This window comes from Nuphar pumila, chromosome 2 (assembly GCF_984573655.1).
Source record: "Nuphar pumila chromosome 2, dmNupPumi1.hap1.1, whole genome shotgun sequence".
Lineage (NCBI taxonomy): Eukaryota > Viridiplantae > Streptophyta > Magnoliopsida > Nymphaeales > Nymphaeaceae > Nuphar > Nuphar pumila.
In genome coordinates this window covers 101,782,588-101,799,894 of record NC_143250.1, presented here as the reverse complement: position 1 = coordinate 101,799,894, position 17,307 = coordinate 101,782,588, and the positions used below count along the sequence as shown (strand labels likewise).

The window sequence follows — 17,307 nt, the reverse complement described above, 5'->3', positions numbered from 1 at the left end:
CCAAATATCATTTTTTCATCAAAAACACATGATTCGTGGATTTTTGGTAAATTGACCATGCCTAACACATTTAGGGGACTCCAAAAAAACATGAAAGACAGAAAAAGCCATTTAGCACGTATCAATTTTGCACCTACCCATTTCTCTTTATGATTAATGGGTAGGTGTGAAATGATAGGTGCTAAATGATATGTACTAAATGAGTTTTTCAGGGTTTTTTCATTTTATTTTTAAATTTTGATTGTCCATGTACTTAATTTTATAGAGATAAGCTATTAAAGTGTTTGATTCCGATGGATAGATGGCTTTTTATAAGATTTAAAAATTCAAGGATCCAGAATCTTTGTAAATTTTTGAGGCTCCAAATATCATTTTTTTTATTGAAAACACATTATCCATGTGTGGATTCCTTTTAAATCTACCATGCCCAACACATTTATGGGGTCGAAAGTGTGAAAAAAAAACACCAAAAGGGTAGAAAAACCTATTTAGCACTTATCATTTAGCATGTGTCAATTTCTCACCTAACCCTTTTCTCTATGAGTAATGGGTAGGTGCAAAATGATAGGTGCTAAATGAGTTTTTTAGGATTGTTTTATTTTATTTTAAATTCAGACCATACAGATGTGATCTATGTACTTGATTTTATAAGGATCAGCTCTTGAAGTTTTAGACTTTGACACTTGGGTGGGGTTTTATAAGGTTCGAAAAATCAACGGTCTAGAGTTTTTGTAAATTTTTGATGCTCCAAATATCATTTTTTTTTATCAAAAACACATGATTTAGGTATGGATTCCTGGTAAATTGACCATTCCTAACACATTTATGGGGTCAAAACTACAAAGAAAAAATCACTTAGCATGTATCAATTTTGCACCTACCCATTTCTCTCTCAGAGTAATGGGTAGGTGCTAAATGAGTTTTTCATGGTCTTTTTATTTTATTTTTAAATTTTGACTGTACAGATCTGATCTATGTACTTGATTTTATAGGTGTCAACTATTGAAGTGTTTGATTCTGACACATGGGTGGGTTTTTATAAGGTTAAAAAATCAACGGTCCAAAATCTTTGTAATTTTTTTAGGCTTCAAATATTAGCTTTTTCATCGTGATCCGGGTGTGGATTCCTCGTAAAGTGCAGATGTGATCTATATACTTGATTATAGGGATCAATTATTGAAGTGTTTGATTCTGACACGTGTGTGTGGGTTTTTATAAGGTTCAAATATTCAACTATCCTAAATCTTTGTAAAATTTTTAGGCTCCAAATATCATTTTTTTTCATTGAAAACACATGAACCAGGTATCAATTGGGTTAGAACTTCGAAAAAGAAGGGCAAAAAAACCCATTTGGCATGTATCATTTAGCACATATCAATTCTGCACCTACCCATCTCTCTATATATATTATATATATTGAGTAATACATATGTGCTAAATGAAACATGCTATTGGATTGCTGGTTTTGTTTTTCAAAATTTTGACTGAACAAATGTTATCAGAATATCTTTTTATAAGGATTAAAAAATCAATGGCTCAAAAATTTTCATATAATTTTTAGGCTATAAATACTACTTTTCATCCAAAATACATGGTCAATTCCATTTCTAGTAAATTAATTTGTATGATCAGAATTTAAAAAAAACACCAAAAATCCCATAAAATGATTGATTTAGCACTGTACCATATTTGACATCCATGTATTAACCCCCCCCCCCCCACACCCACACACACACACACTATATATATATATATATATATATATATATATATATATATATATATATATATATATGAAAACCTACAAAATGGGTATGGTGTTAAATGAATCATGTAAATAGATTTTGTATTTTTTTTTAATTCTAACCCTAGAAATTGACACAAATCATGCATTTTGGATGAAAAAAATAACATTTGGAGTCTCAAAAAATTATGAAAATTATTAGTCATTGACTTTTGAAGCCTTATAAAAACCTATCAATACATGAGAATCAAATGATCCAAGAAGTAATTTCTTTAAAAAGAAGGATATAAATCACATTTGTAAAGTCAGAATTTTGAAAAACACTGGAAATCCACTAACATGTTTCATTTAGCACGGCGCCCTTTCATTTTCACTAAAATATATGAACCGGAGTATGAACTAAGATTTTCATGATTTTTTTATTTTTTTAAATTTTACTGTATGGATGTGTTGTTGAAGGCATGAAACTGTTGAGTATAAATCCTTTTTCATGTCTTTTTAGATTTCTTTTTGTAGATGGGACCTTATGGATGTGATTTACTCTCTAGAAAATGAGTTTTGAATTATGTATGACATGGAAGCAAACTTTTTAAACATATTTGTCCCTATTTTTCGTTCTGCCCTGTTCAGTCCCATAGTTTTGAAGTCTTTTATGATAGATCTGAACTGTTAAATGTGTTTAGCATGCTCGATTTAATGGGAATTGATTCTTGGATCATGTTTTTTCGACAAAAAATATGATTTTATGAATCAAGAAAAAACTGGTACCTTCATAGCCATTGATTTTGGATCACCAGAAAAACCTGTATAGATTTAGTGATTCAAAAAAAGCTTACCACTAAATAAAACCTATAGATCACATCTATGGGTTAGATGTGACAAAAAAAACCCAAAAAGGATTTTTTTTTTGACTGGGCAGAACCAAAGGTGGGCAGGAGGAGCACATTACTCTTTAAATACATAATTTACAACTAACAAATAATAATTTCAGATTAAAATAACACGATTCAAGGTTCGATACTTAGCAAACAGACCTATATACAAAAAAGACTTCATTAAGATTCCTTCGTACTAACATGAATCGTAAAGAAAGAAACTTGACCAAGTACGTCAACTCCAACGCTTTTATAGGCAGACATGAGGGAGTTCACGAACTTGGTCACGTTTCACGTGACTCCCAGAAGAATCCTGATGGTCGGAGTTCATGATCTTGGTGACATCTCATATGATTGTGGAGTCCGGATGAGCTGTCAGTAGTACTTGGTTAGAGATGACCTAGCATAAATGGTTGACATTATCACTGATTATGTTATTTGGAGCATGTCACCAATTAGGCAAAATGTGATATTTTTTTTTAATATTTACATAGAGAAACTGCCCCTAAAATCAGAGACCTAGCCACGCTGACTGGCGAGCAGGTTGTATGTTCCCCCCTGCAAACACGGGGCCGCATGTTCAGGGTCCCGCACTCATTTGGGAGTTAATTATGTACAGAGGAATATCTTGGGATCCGCAATATTCCTTCGTACACACCCAAACTGACGAATGAGTGCCAACGTGGCACTCATTCGGACCCGAACACGCGGCCCCGTGTTCCAGGGGGAACATACACCACCCTCTCCGCTGACTCTGCCTGCATTACTTACGATCACTGCCTTGGCAGCGTAAAACTCGGTGGGCTTACCCCCATGCCCCCAAGTGATACCTGCTAGAACTAAGCAAAAGCTTTGCATAAGAGTAATGGTGGACGCAATCCAGACCCATGCTACTCGTGGCCGGCCTGAATCCTATTGGGTTCAGGTTGGCTCTAGGTGTGTCGAGCTGGGTTCTTTAAGCCCAAGTGGTAAGCGGCCAGGTTGTTCCAGGCTTCGTTAAAATTTTATTTTGGCCCTACACAAGCCTGGCCAGTTTACCAGTCGGGCTTAGTTGGGCCCGATTCTTATCTGGATCGGGCTGCATGCCTGCACATGGCAGCCCAAAACCTGGCCCATTGAGGGTCAGGTACCTGGTTCGTTGCCACCTTACTAAAAGCAGATTCTTTATCTTAAGATCTTTCCCTTAATTGTTATGATAAAGTTTAGGGGGTGCCAATGGGTCTGATTTGGTCCTGACCCGACCTGTACCAAACCCTTTAGTGTTAGGGTTTGGTGATAAAAAAAAGGTCCGATGAAAAACTTGGTCAGGCCTAAGGGATCCGATTAATATATGGAGCCCAGTATGGTTTGTAAAATTTCATACCAGATCTGGCCCGACCCGATTTCCGATTAAGACCTTTAATTTTTCAATATAAAAAAGGTAAAAATAATTATTTTACTGGGTATGAACCGGGTCATGGTTCATGTAATATTGATACGAACCGGGTATGGTTTTTCTTATAGCTGACCCGATAAGACCCGAGTCCAGACCTGGTATCAACACCTCAAAGACAGATACAGGTTTGGACTCACCTGGGTCCTAACCAGATCCCACCTGTTGACACCCCTACTAAAAATGTGGGTATGACCTTTGCCCTTCTTTGTGTTACATGGGGAGGCTGACACAGTGACGGACCCATGGGGTGCGCATAGCTCTCTATGAGACCGCGAGCAGCACAGACAAGACCTTGAAATTGTACCCAGACGTTGACATGGTCTTCTCCGACATCATCGCTTGGCTAGACTCACGCACCATCCTGTACCCGATGCTTGGCACCGCTGCCAATAGTATAGTGAGTCAGGCCAGCAACTGGGCTGGTCAAGGAAGGTTCAAATAATTCATGTGGACACGGGTCTGGTCAAACGTACAGGCATGCTAGCTTCCTCTGTGGATTGAAGGCTCGTGCCGTGTATCATCATCGTCTACCGGACATGTAAGGGCATAGTAGGCCACACTGGGCAATAATCTGGAGCCAAACCTATGATGTGTTTTGGAACTTGGTGAGTCCAATCCATTATGTAGCTGCTTCATTGTTTGGATTGCTTGTTGTGTATATCATTGGTGTAGTTTGTGAATGGAAATGGTGTTTCTAGTGGGGCTTGACATTGATCAGTAACCGTTGGCTCTGTTATTTATAGGGGTGTCAATGGGTCGGGTTTACCTGCACCCGACCCGAACTAAACCCTATAGGATCTGGGTATGGTGATAAATAATAAGACCCGATTAAGACCTGAGTCCAGACCTGAAGGTCCGATCAATACATGGACCGGGGTGTAGTTTGTAAAATTTTATACCAGACCCAGACCCGACTGACCCGACCGACCCGACCTGACCCGAGTTCCGATTAAGAAACTTAATTTTTCAATGTAAAAATGATAACAACATGGTTTTACCAGGTATGGTCCGGGTCTGGTTCATGAAGTTCTTATTTTCGGGTATGGTTTTTCTTATAGTGGACCCGATTGAACCCAGGTTTGGACAGGATACCATACCCAAAAATTGGGTCCATGTCTGGTTCCACCTGGGTCCAAACCGAACCCGACCGGTTGATACCCCTACTTATTTGGTCTAGTTTGTAAATATTCACTAAAAGCAAATATAAGACAATAAAAAATAGTCTATGACTTTGCTTTTGGCTCCATCATATCCATAAATGAACATTGTTATTGAAAGTAACGTTAAAAACACTTAAATATATATTCTTTGGTTTCAATTTAAATATATCCATAAATGAACATTTTTTTTTCTATTTAAATATATTTTTTCCTTGTTATCAACAAAATAAACAAATAATTCTTTATTCCAACCAGAAGCACTAGCTTGAACAAGCAAACTAGAAGATTGAGAGTGGAAGAAGAATTTCCTCTCACTCTTCGTATGAATTTGCTTTCTCTATCTAAATGAGTTAAATATTGTGGGAAAGACACCTTAAAGATGCAATGCTTTCAACATCTGTGTTTCTAAAACATCACGTTTTTAAAGCAAAATAGTGACACATGAATATATTACATTAAAATCTCGATATTTTATAAATACCGGCGATATTAATTACTATAATCTCTACAAAGATCGTCGAACTTGAATTCTTGGTAGCATTTTCCTTGTTCCAATGCAGATATGCCCATATGATATACCAATCTGCCACGTGTACCTTATAAAACGTTTCTTCTCTCTATAAATAGTTTTTTTTTTCTTTTCTTCCATCTGCCGGAAGTACAATAAGCTGACCTGTGCCTTGACCGCAGCGTCCATTGGTATAAGACTTAGGGTGTGTTTGATTGCGTGCACCATGCGGAATGTGCACCACGCCAAACGCTGGATGCAGCCGCCCCCCCCCCCCCCCCCCTAACAGGGGGAACCGAACTGTGGTCACACACTTAAAAAAAAAATAAAAAAAAATGGGGGCGACTATACCCCAACTCCCCCCTCATTCCCCCCCCTCTCTCTCACCCACCCTTGTGCGAGACGGCGACACCCCCCTATGCACTCTCTCTCTCTCTCCATTTTCTTTTCTTATTTCTTCCCCTTCTTTTTCGTTCCTCTCTCTCTCTCATTAAGGTTTGAATTAGGGATTTTCGAATTATGGTTTGAATTAAATATAAAAAATAAGATTTTTTTATTAGAACTTTAAATCAAATTTCTTTAATTAAGGCTTCTTATGTTTAATTCGCCGAGTTTCTTTATTAGAGTTTAATATAATTTTATGATTTATTTGATTTTATTGTTTATTTTTCTTGTAGCTTAGGGTTTTTGGATTATTTGTAGTTTATGATTTATTTTCTTATAGTTTAGGGTTTATTTATGTTTTATTTTCTTGCAGTTTATTTATTTTCAAATAAAAAAATATAATTTCTTATTTAAGTCAAAACAAACATTACACAAAATATGTGTTATGTGTGTTTTGTTCTACCATTCTGTCCAGTCTTAGACAAACAATCACATACACCCTTATAAAGTCCTTCTTGCCCACCAAAGAGTACGTACACTCATATTCGACATTAGCAACAGACATGCACCGCGGCTTTCCAACTTGCTGTGTCCCCTTTTTTTTATTTGTTATTTAAAGAAATAGCATCTGGGGTCGAAGACTTGGCCGCATTGGCTTAACCTGTCATACCTACTAGTAAACGTACCGACTAGTAAACGTCAATAAGGGCACGATATTCTAATGCAGGCTCTGGCCTGCCCTTAACTTGGGGTTCTTGTGTTCCAATGACAATCTCTCAAGAGGGCGTTTGATACGCTGAACAAACTCTGCACCGACAAGCCGGACAGCAGTGTTGGGGGTCCGACTCTTGAGTCCCCTGCCCACCTTAGAACGTGGGCTGCAGGATATGTTATGCCCTGTATGGGGACCGCGGTGTCCTCGCACAGCATTTGTCCCACCAGTCAAACGCAAACGCCCTTTCTTGGGAAGCAATCACCCAGCTCAACAATCAACAAATTAAAAAGTACAGGATGCACAAAATTCCAAACATCATGGACATGCAACCACATCAAAGAATATTCGATTAACTTATTTCAAATCCGGGATACTCTGTCAAGTCGGATTCAGGGATTCTGTTGCTTTATCACTACCAGGGAACGTAAGGCTGGGTGGTCATGTCTCCAGCGCTGAGTTTTAACTTGCAGGGAGGTGAGCGCATTAAGTGATTCGGTTCTTGGTGAGATTTTTCTTTTGTCGTAAAAAAAAACTTATATTTAAGGCACTTTTATAATAGTTTTGTACTACCATAGCTACTATTGTAGATTTACATAAATCTAAGCTTCAAAATCAAAATCTAACCATTGAATCATGTTTAACATATTCTGTTTATTATTTTCATGCGTTAAAATTGATTGAACTATCATGTTTTATACCATTTTTAAACCACCCCTATTTTCATGAATTAGGAGCCATTGATTTTCACTGTCTCAAAAATAAAATTTTATGGTGTATTGAACATGCTAAAACATTCTAATATATTAAATAAATCATGCTAAACACATAAGTACAGTCAGATTCACCTTTTGGTGGCTAGATCTATGCGAACAAGGCCTATCGAAAAAAGAGTGCATAGCTGTCGTATGGTATCATGGTACAATAGCAGCAATTGTGTTCCACACAATTGGGGCATGTGATCAGTGGAAAGACCGACCCCAGATTGGCGTCATCAATTATGAGGTATTTTTTGTAAAACACTGGGATTAGTTCTCGATAAACCAATAGGGGTCCGCCAAACCCCGGCTTGACTATGGAAAAAATAAAAGAAAATAATAAATATTGTCAGAATCTGTTTCTGAACTGAATCAATTTACAGAAAGATTGAGAGAATCGGCTGATTCAGGCTCGAATCAAATCAGTCTGAACAGGCCAATTTAATTTTTAAAATTAAATAAATCATGAAACAAATATTATTACAAAAAGATGAAAAAAGGGCTGATTCAAACACGCTCGAATCAGGACAATTCAGCCTGATTCTGCTGATTCAGGATTGAGACTTTTAAGTTACGATTCACACTGAAGTGAATCAATGTGGAGCTGATTCAATTGGAATCAGCCAATTCAAGAGAATTCGGTTCAATTCTGATAACATTGCTCTGCAGTAAAACAAGAGCACTAACAGCTCACAGAATTAAGGAACCATCTCCAAAACTATGCAGGCCCAAACCACTCTCACCCCATGAGTTCTCTACTACAAAATATCCAAACATTAAATAATGCTCTCTCTCTCTCTCTCTCTCTCTCACACACACACACACACACACACACACACACACACATATTGACCATTAACAGAAACCCCAACTTTGTAGTGCATGCAACCAGATCTTACTGTGAAAGGAGCATATGACTGAAATCCGTAGTTTCCATTAAATGAAACTAGAAGGAATACTTTCAAAAGAAAACTGATGAAAACTATGGATGAAGGTTTTACAGGATAGCCTGCACTGAAGCTTTTATGACAATCAAGCAATTTTGAAAATAATAACTATAATTGCTTGTGGTACAGGATATATCTCGCTAGCTGCGTGCTTGTTTAGTCTTTGTGTGAATGGGCATCCAACTGGCTGAATTGCTTAGCATATCTGTCTGCCTTCGCTCCACTCTGGTGATCATAATACTCAACAACCGCAGCCCCTGACAATGCAGCCAGTGTCAAAAACTGTGCATGAAGCCTGAAAAAGACCACAGGAAAAGCTATAAGGTTGTAGCTGGTTGAAGGTTATAATACATATACCTTCGCCAGTTAAACGGAAACCATGTTATTGGAAAAAAAAATTCTTCATACGAGCAAAGGATCGTCAATTTCAGATCAAGGTATTTTAGCTCAAGGGATCAACCATGGTTACCATGGAACTTGGTTTTCATATCATGGCACACACATTTTCAAGAACATCAGATTTATATATTACTCAATTGTGATTCCTATAATAACAACACCATGGTTGAACTAGTTTAATTAGATTGAAGAACAAAAGTTAAATGGAAACATGTTTTTTATAATTGTTTAAAATGCTTATTAAACTCAAAAGGTATTTTAGATTATTGGCTTAAAACAAGTCAAGGTACAAATATTGAAGGCTTTCTCCTCATTATAAGAACATGTATGCTATTACTTACTCTCTTGTATATAATTTATAAGTGTGCTATGCTAGTTTTCATCTATTATTTGTGGTTTACAAGTTATTATAATATCAAGAAATAATGATTTTTGCTTGGATATGTTGAAACCAGATATTGTTTTGAGGTTTGATCTATGTATAATAAACTAATTTTGTATTAGGTCCAATAAGTATTGTAGTAACACATAATTTATATTTTTAAAAACAAAACATTTAGCTAATAAATCTTAGATGAATTAGTAGTGATCTTAAAAAACTTCTTAAATGCTTCCTTCTTATAAACCCCTTTTTTCTTGCCCTTGTTTTCCACATTGCTTCTTAATTCCACTTTTCTCTTTGGCAACCCTGAGATCAACATGGAACCATCGACTTTTGGGAGTAAGTTTCAAGTACAACAAGTGCAATTACTCAATCAGTAGGGGAATTTGATGGCACAAGCTATGGCCTCATATATCACGACTTACATCCATCGGTAAAAGAGACATCACTCAAGTACCAAACTATGTGGAGATATTGCGCATTCTCCTGCGGTTGGGTAAATATGAAATCCATTTCACTCCATCCCACCCAAAGTTGGGTAGCTTGGAAAGGAAAGGTGTTGGATAGAATCACAAGAAGGTCACTATGGAGTGAAATTCAGAAGGAACATCCATTGGAGCGATGGAGGCAGAACATATGCTGCAAATTTCATGTACCAAGGGTAGCTTGGAGACTATACTTTTGTGTCAAACTAGCTTCTAACCCAGGACCGATTGGAAGAAATCGGCCTGCCTATCATTAATTTGAAAATCTTGAAAACTACTTTAATTTGAAAATTTATTGCTAATAGATGTTATGTAAGCAGGCAGAAGAGATAAACCATGACTTGCTGACATGTCCAGCAGGAGGCCAAGTGTGGCAGTTTGTGCTAACTAAATTTGCACAAAATCAGATCCCTTAGTGATCCCCAGTTCAAGAGCTAAATTGGTAGTTTGGATTTGCACTCCAATGGTCTTGGAAAGAAGTGTTGGATTTTTCATGATGGTACCCGATTATTCTATTTGGAAGTTTGAAAAGCAAGTTTGGTTTGCCTGCAAGGAAAACCTACTGAATTTATATTGGGACAAAAAGACCAAAGTGCTGGCGAGATGCTGGGTGAATTACATTGTTATTCCCACTCCATAGAAGCCCACCTGTAACAAGTGGTGAATATTCAGATTGTTTCAATTTCCCTGTAATCAAGTACCTGAATTGTCTACGCCCTACACAGACCAACAGGCAAATATCTAATGTCTGGGGAGTGCCTTTCGAATCTCTCATGCCAGAAACAGGAGTATTGGAGGATATCTTATCATATTCAGATCATAAAATTCTGCCATCATTGGGTATGATGGATAAGACCTTTTGCCGAAGGAAGATGCCAACTTGATAGAAGGTTTGCAAGACTGCAGTCTGTGCTACATAGATGTTACTTCCTTGTAATCCCGTTCTTTCTGTATGTTCGTCACCAGACTGTATTTTTCATGTTGGGGTGAATATCCCTTGGAAAGATAAGCCTCCTGAATGGCTTGTAACCGCTACTGAATGTAGTTCTTTAATTCAGCAATGAAAAGGAAGAGGGCCTTGATCCCCCAGTCTGCTCATAGAAAGAAAAAGGGCTGAGCACAATTACTAGAGGACTAGGCCAGACGATTTCTATTAATCAAAGAGGGAGATGTGCTCAAAATCTTATCATTCCTTTGGGCACCTTATTGTTTGACAAAATTCACAACAAACTTAAAGCATACAGATTAATAATCTTTCCACATAGCCAGCAGTTTCGAAATTCAACTCAAGATGCAGTTTATAAGATGAGCTGCACATGCTAGAATCTTGATTTCCTAAAACCATCACAAATCAACAATACTTGCCAAAGTATACAAGAACCAAACAAGGTCACTCAATACATAATGTTTTAAAAAGGTTAAACCAACAAAAAATGTCACTGAAATGAGCCAATCACCAGCTTCGTCTCACAACAATTTTCTTGTCAATAATTGCATCCTGATCCTAACACCCCACTTCACAAAGATGGTCTAATAAAATTCCATTTTTGTCCTTCAACAGAAGGATTCACAAAAACGAAGGTCATTTACTTTTCCATGGCTACCAAAAAAAACTCATATATCACCACCCGTCTAAATAAAAAATAATATAAAACATTAAAACTCTAAATTGACTCAACCAATATCTAAGAAATCGTTAAGAAATTAAAAAGAAAAAGATAATCTCAACATTCTACAAAGACTACCCAAATCGAACCAGCAAACCCATGAGTGTCAGGATGTAGTTTGTCCGAATCAATCCCAGATGATTAATAGGGAAAAAAAATCCCAAGAAATTGAGAAAAAGATAAACAGATACATTTCAAACACTTCTCCAGCCAATCCATTGCTAAGATGAAATACAGAAAAAAAAATTCACAATACGATATCGCAAATAACCAAAAGGAAACAAAAGAAATAGAAGAAAGAATCAATCAGGGGAAAATCCGTACCTAGCGTGGATGATCTTAACGCTTGTCTTCATATTGGGCCGAGACCAATTGTATGCGATCGAACCCGCTAGTCCGCTCAACCAAAGCGTCCCTACCACCCAAAGAAATAGCGAAAAAATAACAAAAAAAAATCCCCAAAAAAGTAAAAAAAAGAAAGAAAAGAGTATGAAAAGAAACAAGATGAATAACATAACACCATTCAGTGGAAAAATGAAAAAAAAAGAACAAGTGCGAAAACGAATCAATACCAACGGCTCGAAGCTTGTGCTCGACGACCCATTTCCTCAGAGACTCGAGAGAGCTCGTGCCTTCCTCCGCCATCGTTGCACCCCGCGAGGAATTTCTTGGTTAGCACGGTGCCGGTTGGCTGCTTAACGCTTCTTATTATTACAAAGAGGGAGAAGAGGCGTAAAACGCCTTGTCATTATTTCCCAACTTGGAAACTTGCCCTTCTGCCGCAACTTGCAAGCAGTAGTTGTTTTACTTAATTGAAAACAATGATCGTTTGATTCGTAGACTTGCGTGGACAGGACAGGGCGTGTTGTCGAATACAGTCCATGAGTCCTATTTTTTTTCATGTGTTTGGAGTTATCCCGTCCTATGTTGTATGTTGTTCTCTGGGTGGTGGGGGATGATGTGTTGTTGATGGATTTAAAAATCGTTGAATGATTTTTTAAAGTTTTTTTTAAAATCTTATGTTTCGTGGTTGATTCTTGAAAAATAATCCGTTTTGTGTATTTTGATCCGATCAGTTAGAAAGATAAATTTGCTACTCTCAAATCATAAACTCATAAATCTTAAAAATTTGTGAGGATGTTATATCCATATGAAAGTAGTTTCAGATTAAATCTTAAACTCGGATGAGTTGTGGATTGAGAGATATGTCATCGGCAAGTCAACTAAAAATTATATTATGACAATGAGTCTACAAAGACATAATATTTTATAAAAATCATGTCCCAAAATACTCAAGATTTGTAACCAAAATTTTAAGATGTGTTAGTCTAGATATGGAAGAACACAGTTAAAATTTGAAAGGTCAAATCCTCAAGCTTTAAAAATAAAAATTCACAAAAGATAATACAAAATCTGTAATTTGATGGAACACATTTTATCAAATAATAGAAACAATATGTGTTTTGAGATTTTCAGCTCTATACTGAAATCAAATTAAATTTTAAATTTTTATGAGTTTGATTCTGCCATATCAAGTCACCCATAGTAAAAATCCCAGCATCTAATTCTTTCTTGACGATTTATAATTGATGTTTTTTTTTAAGACAGAATTGGACAAGTTTATTCTATGATAAAAAATAAGTTTGTGTTACAGAAAATTTATTCTTTATTTTGTAATGAGTTAATGTTTGGATTTTTCCTTGCTTACATGTAACATATGTAAGTGCCTTTAGTTAAAATCTCATAACCTAAATCATTCTATACAATTTATGATAGTTTTTTTAACGTAAGGTAAATTTTTGCATTAACAATCTTGAGAGTGAACTGTTTTTTGTTTGAATGCATGTGATTGTTTCAGAAGTGAAACAAATGGATTTTATTATGTGTTGCAGAGTAATGTGTGGGCCTATTGAGGCCGTTTAAATTATGTCATGATGCATATGATGAATGTCATATATTTACATATATTGCCACATGATAGGTACACTATTGTGTCCGAGCAGATAGATCACCCAATGGGATGATGCATGAGATGATATGCATGTTTGAGCATGATGGATCTCATATGACATCAATGCATGCTATGAATATTGCGGATCCAAAACCGTTCTATATGGAAAGAACATGTGAAAATTTAAGATGTAAAAAATACCCAAACAATATGTTAATTTTACTCCTTGGTTGCCTTGTAAAAAGGTGGGATCCTTGAATGACTATTATAGGGGTCAGGGCGGTACTGAACTTTGCAGTATGTTTTTTTTTAAGAGCACGATATTGGGACTTGTTGTCCTCAACTATAGTAATACGAGACTCTTTTCCATCTTGAAACTTAAAAATGATATGGTTTTAGTCTTCAACTGTTAAGCCTTATTGATATACCAAGAAATAGTCTCCTAAGGTGTTGTATCCCAATGTTGCTCATAAGAGCAAGTGCATACTAAGTTAATAAAATAGGATTTTGTGTGTGAGAAATATACCCCTGGGAATTGCCTTGTACTTCAGTTTTTTCCTTTGAACAGTACCCACAATGGGGTTAGGAGAAAACTTAAATTGATTGCAAGTAACATGCTCGTACATTCAAAAGTATGTCAATAACAAAGATAAAAGCTACCTCATGCATTATGCATTGATTTATGTATCTTATGTGATTGTAATCATATTTGAACTATTTTATGTACCTTCACATTTTCTAAGGGTGATGTTTGATAGATTTATGATTTATGCTGTATTGTTAGATTATGTAAAATTTTGTACAAGAACCGTGGTTCTTACCTGTTGTTTTATATTTTTTGGGTAGTGAGACTCATACATAGTTGAGTGGCATGATGACATGACTGGTGTTGGAGAGGGAGAATCTATGGATTATGGGGTGTGTATTTTTTAAGCTAATGAGTTGAATGAAAAAATTGTGAACTTAATTTGAAGTTTATTAAATTTTTATTATGAGTTTGAACTATTTCGCTTCAATATTGGTTTGAAATGAATGGTTTGTTTGATGGTGGAACATGGGTTCTGAATTTGTGATGTGCCTTCAATCCTTGGGATGTATTTATGTTTTTATATAAAGACTTCTTTAAAAAAAATTAAAATGATTTTTAAGGTCATTTCACTCTTACTTTAATCAAAACTCCTAAATAATTAAGACTAATTAATTAACTAAATCAATTAAGAACTCTTAAAAGCAATTAACAAAGACTTAATTAACTTTCAGAAGGGAGATGCCCCCTAGAACTCTTCAGCATGACGTGCCCCCTTAGGTAGACCCCACTCCTTAATTGGCTTGCCTCCAGGCTTGACATGTATCTGGCTCGTACTGCTCTTAACTGGGACTCTGGATCTTTGACTTGTCATCCATTAACAATGACATGTCAGCTGCCACATTACTCTCATGGTCTCACCTAGGCCTAAACGACCCTCAATGACTGCAAGGAAATGTAGTTGAATCCTAGAGCTTGAATTTGCATTGTCTTTCAAAATTTTGTCCATAACAGACCACCATGCTACCACCACTTTGCCTCCAAAATGGGAGACATCATGATCCAACTGATTGACCGCTCTACCAGGATCAAACACAAGGTTTTGATCTATCTCGTACACTATGATAATTTTGTGATTGACAATTCATTGTTTCGTAACTGCTGCCCAAGGTATGAATTATAGAAGGAAGGGGGTGGTGTTGTCCATAAGACACTCCCTAAGCATGTTTTCGATGAGCGTCCTTCAATTTGTGCTCTCCTATCTTGAAATGCTACTAAATTCTTTACGCAGTCAACCATGTTTGGTTGTTGATCGTGCTGAGCCTGGGGTGACTCGGTTTGAGTGCCCTACGACCCCGAGAGTGCATCCATCCTTGTGGGTTGGAGTCGCTAGTCCACTGTTGCACACAAGGGTATTGCTCTATTGTAGTGTCTAATGTTTCCTGTTGATTGAGAGCTCCAATTTAATGTTGCGCACGGGGGCACTTTCTTGTGCAGACACTGTTGTCACTGTGACTATCACATGTTGGTTGAGTTGTTGTGGCATTAGTGATGGATACATTGGTGGAGGAATCATGGCAAATGGTAATTTTGCTGGTGGGGTATTTAACTCCATAGATCTGTTGTGCAAGGGTTGGGACCTCTAAAGGCCTCTGCCGTAGGTGGTCGGTGATTGTACCGTGCTTACAGGGGTTGTTTACGGGTAGGGTGTCTACTCTTTTTTTGTACTTGTATTGAGCATGAACTCACTCTCATTCTTGAAAGCTTCTCAAAGTTCTATACTCTGGTCATACTGTGGACTCATTTCCTTCCGCAAGGATGCACACTCATACTATAGTTCTTTTAGTCCCATCAAAATCTAATTGTGAGTCTCATGGTCCATGGTTGGTGATCAGATCTTTGCTCTAATAGGAGATGATCTTGCTCTGATACCACTTGTTGTATTTCAAGTGAGCCTAGGTTAGGTTTGGGGGCTTAGGTGGGCTCGGATAGAGCTAAACTGTGAAAATAAGGCAAAACGACTAAATGAGATAGGTGGGGTTTGGACTCGATCAATGTTTTATAGTTTCAATCCAGATCTGAAAGGTTGTAATCCAATGATTCTAGAAACACTTAGGGATGTGTGTAAGGGTTTGAGATATGACCCAAACACAAGAGAAGGTTGCTAGTAATTATAGGTTATCGATTTAGTGATTTTGGGTGTTTCAGGCACCCGACATGGCATAACAAACACCCCATTGGATTGGTTGAATCAGAATTAGGAACCTTGAGTGTGTATCCTTCAGGATGAGAAAAGAGAAACAAAAGATTAAGAAATGAAACACCAACATTACTATAGTCTGTACACGACTATATGGTTTAATATGAATTATCTATTTACTTTTAAAATTATGCACAATAGGATAATTGTCATGAATATTGACTGTAAGCATAATTGATTGTGAATATGCAAATTGGGCTTATATAGAAATGATGTGTTGCATGTTTTAGTTGTTTGTCTGAAGATGTACCAATGCTTATCTCTTGTGTTTGAGTTATATTTATATTTTTCTTTGTTAGTATATCCTACCGAGGCTATAGATTAATGCCCCCATACTTTAACATTTTCAGATAATGCATGAGTTGGTGTAATGGCGGGTTACTCAACAACATTAGACGAATCATCATCGTTCTCTTTTTCGAGGCATCCGACTTCATTTTTAATATTTTTTATATTAAGTTAGATTTTTGTTAAGAAATGGAAACTCTGAATTTATTCGAGTATTGGCTTAAATTAATTACTTTAATTAAGTTCTTTAAACCCAATGGTGTGTGTAGTTGTGTTATTGTAACCCGCCCAAAGTTTGAATCGGTTTCAAGTCTGCTATTCCGCAGTCTTTGCAATTAGAAAAAAAAATCTTAAAAAATTCTGATAAAATCTTAGGATGGTACACATAATGACCATAACTTGGTGTTTACTTCAAATTATATACATGTTTGATCTTTATATGAAAGTTTTTGTGATGGATATGACAATATACATTATATTGCCATAAGACATTTTTATCATGTTATATAAATGTTTAAAGATACATGTGTTGAACAAGGTAGATTATGTTTCATTGTGCATGTCTTTTGTCATTAAAAATTTGGGAAGTGACATATTTTTTTACTATGTTAGTCATTAGAGCATGATAATTGTTAAATATGACCATGAAGTCATACTCTCACTGATATACATGTAAAAATATGTTATGTGTATAGTCCTATGTCAAATAGCGTCAACATGGTGTGATTGAATAAGTAGATGTTGATGTAATGAATCCAAAATAAAGACTAGAATCTATGTTTGTTTCTAAAATTTAATGAAACATATATTAAAAAAAAACATGATT

At 36.3% G+C, this 17,307-nt stretch overlaps 1 protein-coding gene across 1 annotated transcript; it reads right to left on the bottom strand.

Moving 5' to 3' along the window:
* Positions 1-8,263: 8,263 nt before the first annotated feature.
* On the bottom strand, positions 8,264-12,187 carry LOC149846426 (uncharacterized). Its single transcript, XM_089997988.1, has 3 exons — positions 12,029-12,187; positions 11,781-11,871; positions 8,264-8,818 (listed from the first exon to the last, which is right to left on the bottom strand). Exons 1-3 carry the CDS (start codon positions 12,099-12,101, stop codon positions 8,680-8,682), a joined length of 303 nt encoding a protein of 100 aa, XP_089854114.1. The 5' UTR covers positions 12,102-12,187; the 3' UTR covers positions 8,264-8,679.
* Between the last annotated feature and the right edge of the window lie 5,120 nt (positions 12,188-17,307).

Coding starts and splice junctions, on each gene's coding strand:
- LOC149846426 (XM_089997988.1), bottom strand. CDS start 12,101: ATGGCGGAGGAAGGCACGAGCTCTCTCGAGTCTCTGAGGAAATGGGTC. Junction 11,872..12,028: donor GCACAAGCTTCGAGCCGTTG/GTATTGATTCGT, acceptor TTTGGGTGGTAG/GGACGCTTTGGTTGAGCGGA. Junction 8,819..11,780: donor GTTAAGATCATCCACGCTAG/GTACGGATTTTC, acceptor GGTCTTTTTCAG/GCTTCATGCACAGTTTTTGA.